Here is a 6,000-nt window from a genome sequence, read left to right on the forward strand (position 1 = left end):
CGGGAGAGCCCTGTGGGGTCTGAGCCACGGGAAGCCCGAGCCGCTCTGTGCGGGGCGCCCTTCTCCCAAGCCGGGCTCACGGCGCAAGTGAGCCGCTTGGAAATCCAGAACGGGGTGTGCCGGGAGGTGGGGGGCTTGCAGCCCCTGCCGCCACATCCAGCCCGAAGGAAAGGAAAGGGATTTATCTCGGGTTCCCGTTCCACGTCCACCGACGGGTGGGATAAGCAGCTGCCTGTCGCAAACTGAGAGCCGGCAAGAGGCTTCAAGGACCGGGTGGGGCTGGGGATGCCCCACAGCACCGTCAGCAGCTGGTGAAAGCGGCAGGTGATAAAGGACCCCGGAGATACCCGTGCCCACGCCCTGCCCTGGCCCAGGAGACTGGGCAGAAGGGACCTCGGGCAGCTTCTCATCACCCCCTGCATGATGCGGGCTTGGCGGCACCGCGTTTCCCAGGCGTTGGCTAGCCGGTGGCCGCCAGCCTGGGCGAGAGGGCTTGCCGCTGGCACGATCCGGTGGCCGCCAGCCTGGGCAAGAGGGCTTGCCGCTGGCACGATCCGGTGGCCGCCAGCCTGGGCGAGAGGGCTTGCCGCTGGCACGGCCTAGCCCATTGCCTCCGGTGCTCTGGGGCGGCCGTGGCTGGCGGTGCGAGGGTTCTCTGGGGGGGCTCAGCTTGGGGGGCCCTTTTCACGGCGCCTGGAAGGCACCCACTGCACCGGGCTGGAGCAGCCAACAGTCACGGCGGCGGCGGGTGGTGAAGGCCACGGACCGGGGCGCAGACGCTCCGGGCCAGGCGCAGCCTCTCAGCCGGCCTCCCTCGCAGGGGTGTTGTGAGGATAACTTCGAGAGGAGGGGAACCCCGCAGCCGCCGGGAGTCCCCGACAGGGAAAAGCGGCAGGATGCAACCCGAGGCTCGCCCTGCGCCCTTTGCGTCCTCTTGGAAAGTTCGCTGCGGCGCTTCCCGCGGATGCCGCATTTCCCAGGGCACTTTGGCGGCGGAGCGAGCAATCCCGCTCGAGGGACGGGGAAGCGAGGAATGCCGGGAGTTGTAGGCCATCGCAGCCTTCCTCTCGGAATCGGCGCAGGATCGCGCGCGGGGCTCCCCTCGCCCCGGCCCGGCGCCCTCCGGGAGGCTGCGCGGCGCCGGGCGTGCAGGATGGCGCCGGCGGTCGCGCCCGCCCTGCGCTGCCCTGCGCTGCCCTGCGCGCCGCGGGAGGGGCGGGCCGGGAGCGCGCCCACCTCCCCTTCCGGGGCGCGCTCCCGACGCATTACCCGGGCGCGCAATGGCGGAGGTCGCGCTGGAGGGCGCGCTGGTCGGCGCGGCGCTGCTGCTCGGATCCTACGCGCTGTTCTACTACAACTGCGTCAAGGGCGCGCGGTGCAGGAACGAGACCAGCCTCCGGGGCAGGACGGTGCTCATCACGGGTAAGGCCGCGTGGTGCGGGGCACCGCTTAGGATCCGGGCCGCCCGCTTCCGGGGAAAACCTGCGTCGCACTTCGTCGCCCATCATCCCCACCTGTGCGCTGCTGCGGCGGGCCGCACCTGGGCTCTCTCCCCCGCCGGAGGCATCGCACGGATCGGGAACGGGACCGATGCGGAGAAGGGACTCACCCTGCGAAGCGGCCCCGCTTCTTGGTCGGGGTTTCCCGCGCGAACTGTTGCGGCTGCGTTGCCGTTGCGTTAGTTGTGCCCCGAGCCGCGGCAGCGGAGCGCACCGAGCTTTTACCTTCCACGGGGGGGGGGGGGGGGACACGACCGGTTGCCCCTTCCTGCCCCAAATGAGCAGGTGCTGGGAGGCGCTTATGGGGCTGCTCCAGATCACACGCGTCCCCCAACTTTTCCAGGTGGAAATGCCGGGATTGGGAAGGCGACGGCCTTGGATCTGGCCCGGAGAGGAGCCCGGGTCATCCTGGCTTGCCGTAACAAAGCGGCGGGCGAAGTGGCCGTCTATGACATCAGGAGGGTAAGCGCCAAAGTCCGCCTTGCTCGAAGCGGCCCGTCATATGGTCCGGCACCCTCCGGGGAGTGCGGGGTGGCAGCCTCGGCAACCGCTCCCACGGGCTGCATTCCGGCGGCCGGGGATCAGAACGTGAAACTCATTTTGGGGAGGTTGGGGAGCATGGGCCAGGCAAGATTCTGAGATGCGGGAGGAGCAGGAGACGGTCGCCCCAAGGTCAGGTGCTTCAGTTCAACTTCTCGGGGAACTGGCGGGATGGCCGACCTCTTCGGGATGTCCTTTTCCGCCTGTTTCGAGTAGCGGAGCAACACCACTGCCTCCCTCGCGTGGCTGCGAGGCCCCGGGAAGGTCCTGAAGCGCTTCTGCGTGTTCTTCTGTCTCCGCCCTCAGGAAAGCGGGAACAATGAAGTTCTCTTCATGAGCGTGGACCTGGCCAGCCTGAGCTCGGTGCAGGCTTTCGCTGCCGCTTTCCTGAGATCTGAGCCTCGTCTCGACATTCTCATCAACAACGCCGGTGAGCACAGAGTCCCAGGGTGGAGGCCGATCTCCCCCATTTTCCTGACCAACGAAGGATGCGGCCAGGTTCCTGCGTCTCGGAGGAGGAGCCCACGGGGCCCCTCGAGATGGTTGATAAAAGCCACAAATTCCCCCCCGATTCGATTCCTTGGGGTGGTCCCAGCTGGGGACCTTCCTTGAGCCCGAGAAGTTGCTTGGAGATGGCTTAACGTGGCTTTTTCCCCGGCAGGCATTGCCTGTGGAGGCAGAAGCGAGGATGGTCTCAACCTGGCATTCCAGGTTAATCACTTGAGTCATTTCCTCTTGACTCACCTCCTCCTGGACCGGCTCAAGCACTGTGCGCCCAGCCGGGTGGTGGTGGTCGCTTCCAACGCCTGTCACAGAGGGCACATCGACTTCCAGAAGGTCCACAGCCCGGTCGAAGGGAAGCTGCTGTCGTTCCAGGCGTACTGCAACAGCAAACTGGCCAACGTCCTCTACGCCCGAGAGCTGGCCAACCGGCTGGAGGGGACCATTGTCACCTGTTACGCTCTTCATCCAGGTGGGTGTGGTGCTCCCTCGGTTTCGGACCTCGATTCTGCATTTCTGGAGGCCTGCTCTGCTGGGGAAGCCTACGCTCGGTGTTGTTGTTAGTTGCGAAGCTGCGTGCGACCCATCGCGACCCCGTGGACAACGTTCCTCCAGGCCTTCCTGTCCCCCACCATCCCTGGAGTCCACCCAAGCCCACACCCACCGCCCCAGTGCCCCCATCCAGCCACCTCATCCTCTGCCGTCCCCTCCTTCTTTCGCCGTCAGTTGTTCCCAACATCAGGCTCTTCTCCAGGGAGTCCTTCCTTCTCATTAGGTGGCCAAAGCATTTGAGGTTCATCTTCAGTATCCGGCCTTCAAAAGAGCAGCCAGGGTTGATCTCCTCTAGGACTGACCGGTTTGATCGCCTTGTGGTCCAGGGGACTCACAGGCATCTCCTCCAGCACCACAATTCAAAGGCCTCAATCCTTCGGCGCTCAGCCTTCCTTATGGTCCCCGAGGGTGTGGAATGGGCTTCCACGAGAGGTCGTTGAGGCCCCATTGGTGCGGGTGTTCAAGGACAGGCTGGACATCCACATGGTGGGCATGTTGTGAGCGGAGCCGGCTGGTGCCGGAGGTCAGACTAGATGGCCCGGGAGGCCCCTTCTGACTCACTGTTTCTATGTTTCTATGGTCCAGCTTTCACAGCCATCCATTGCAACTGGGAAAACCATCACCTTGACTATACGCACTTTTGTTTGCAGGGTGATGTCTCCGCTTTTTAGTATGCTTAGATTTGCCATAGCCTTCCTCCCAAGGAGCAAGCGTCTCTTAATTTCTTGGCTGCAGTCCCCATCTGCGGTGACCTTGAAGCCCAGGAAAATAAAATCTGTCACTACCTCCATTTCCTCCCCATCTATTTTCCAGGAAGTGATCAAGCCTATACTAGCTCTCCCCAAACAAAGGGTCCTGGCCAGCCAAGCTGGGTGAGGCCCTGGCACGTGGCTTATTTCTGAGCATTCCTTGGCAGGGCTGGGGAAAAGCTGCCAAAACCCAGGACTGATACTCTGCCGGCTGGTGCCTACCACTCTGGGCTGCAGGAGAGGCTCAGTTCAAGTCAGCCAGCCGTGTTCTTACTCAGAAATCAAGAATCAGGCTGATGGGGCAGCTTGAGTACCTTTGTTGATGGGTTATTAAGAGGCCTGGACACTAGGATCTTTTTCTGCCTAAGCAGGACGGGACCCTAGATGGCCAAGGGCTGGCTAATACTGGAATTCAGGCTGGTGGAACAGAGGCTAGGATTGTTCATATGCTGGGGGGGTTAAGTGGGAGAGCGGGTGGTCAGAATTAATTTGGGGAGAAGGGGCAGCTCCGTGGCAACGGAAACGGCCATCCCGCTCTATCCTAACCCCCCCTCTTGCTTTCAGGAGTGGTCAATACCGCCATCTTCCGCTTCCTGCCTGTCTGGCTGAAGCCCTTTTTCAACCCCATTGCCTGGCTGTTCTTCAAAGACCCCACAAATGGCGCACAGACCTCCGTGTACTGTGCCACCCAGGAAGGCATCGAGACGCTCAGCGGGCGCTATTTCAGCGACTGCCAGCTGCGAGAGCCCCCTCCGCATGCCCGCGACGATGCCCTGGCCAGGAAGCTCTGGGAGTTCAGTGAGAAGCTGCTGGGGCTGACGGCCTAGGCCGCCCCGAAGTGCGATGGGGCCACCTCGGCTCCAGTAGTGGCACGGTAGCTAGAGAGGAACGCCGTTAGCGCCCAAGAATGGAAGGAAGGTGTTGGGTGGAGAACCGTCATCAAACTGTAAGCTACCTCAAGGAAGAACACACGGACTGGCTTCACGCTTCTCATGTCCTCAAAGACACATCTGGGCACCTCTGGAGGATGCCTGCGGGATGCACAGAGCGGGGCTGACCAAGTCGTGATATCCTTGCTGGGGACAGACCCACAAGAACTGCTGTCGCCCACAAAGCCCCGAGATCCCGTGGGTTCTGTGAGCCATTCCCTCCCTCCTTGTTCTCTTTTTTCTGCTATGAGCCGTCAGAGGTCTGTGGAATGTTTTCTAATAAAGAGTAGGGCATTCTTCCTCACTTTGCACCAACCCTGCCCTTGTCCTGAATTATCCCCTGAAAAACCCTTTTTCCCAGCTGCTGGGCCGGGAACCAGTTCAGACATTCCTGCTCGCGGGCTGGGCTTGTGGAACGGTGCTGCTGGCTCCAACAGCTCTCTCCGGCTGCCCAGTGTGACCTGCACTGACAGGCAGCCTCTTCCTGGGTGTCTCCCAGCATCTGATTCCGAACTGGACTTGGAAACTTCAGAAGGCAGAACAGGTGCTCCACACCTGAGCTGTGGGCCTTCCCTTTGATGCACAGGGGCAGGTTGCAAAACAGGAAGCTGTGTACCATCTGAGAGGCACGGTTTAGCTGGGCATTGACCTGCGGGCCTTCTGGCCCCTCCTCACTCTACTATGAGTCCATGATTCTCAAGGCGAAACACGCCCAGCTCTTTCCATCTCTCCTCACGGGGCTTTGTTTCCAGCCCCTGGATCATTCCTTTTTTTTTAAAGTAAGTTTTATTTGAAATTATAATCCTAAAAACAAAGAAAAACTCAAAACAACATCAAGCATCAAAAAACACTGGGCCCGCTGGGTCAATCCCCCACATTTTTTTCTATTTATGATAGAAAAAAATGTTTATTAAAAACATATTTAAATCTCTACGAAGTCCCATCTCTCTAGCCAATAATAAAAAGAGTCCCAAGTCTGATAGAAGTCAGCATCTGCTTTCTCCTTCAGACAAAGACGATCCGTCCATTTCTGCACAGTCCAAGGCCTTTTTAGGATCGGTTTGTCCTGGGTGGTTCTTCACTTTTCCAGAGTTGGGGAACTGCAACCCTCGCCGCAGGGATTACATGCAAGGCGGTGCCTGCCGCCCTCCTCCGAACCCGTTCCAGCACTTCCTCCTAACTCGTCCGGAGACGGGGCTGCAGAGGAGGCCCGAGTGTCGAGGAAACGGG

General features: G+C 60.8%; 1 protein-coding gene across 1 annotated transcript; it reads left to right on the plus strand.

Annotated features, from left to right (window-relative positions):
- Positions 1–1,264: 1,264 nt before the first annotated feature.
- Positions 1,265–5,086, plus strand: DHRS13 (dehydrogenase/reductase 13). The gene is made up of 5 exons (XM_044430620.1): positions 1,265–1,422; positions 1,843–1,961; positions 2,346–2,469; positions 2,701–3,012; positions 4,406–5,086. The coding sequence occupies exons 1-5, from the start codon at positions 1,281–1,283 to the stop codon at positions 4,666–4,668; spliced, it is 960 nt and encodes a 319-aa protein (XP_044286555.1). The 5' UTR covers positions 1,265–1,280; the 3' UTR covers positions 4,669–5,086.
- The last annotated feature ends 914 nt before the right edge of the window (positions 5,087–6,000 follow it).

This window comes from Varanus komodoensis, unplaced genomic scaffold, assembly GCF_004798865.1.
Source record: "Varanus komodoensis strain SLA01 unplaced genomic scaffold, ASM479886v1 scaffold20_3, whole genome shotgun sequence".
NCBI classification, from domain to species: Eukaryota; Metazoa; Chordata; class Lepidosauria; order Squamata; family Varanidae; genus Varanus; species Varanus komodoensis.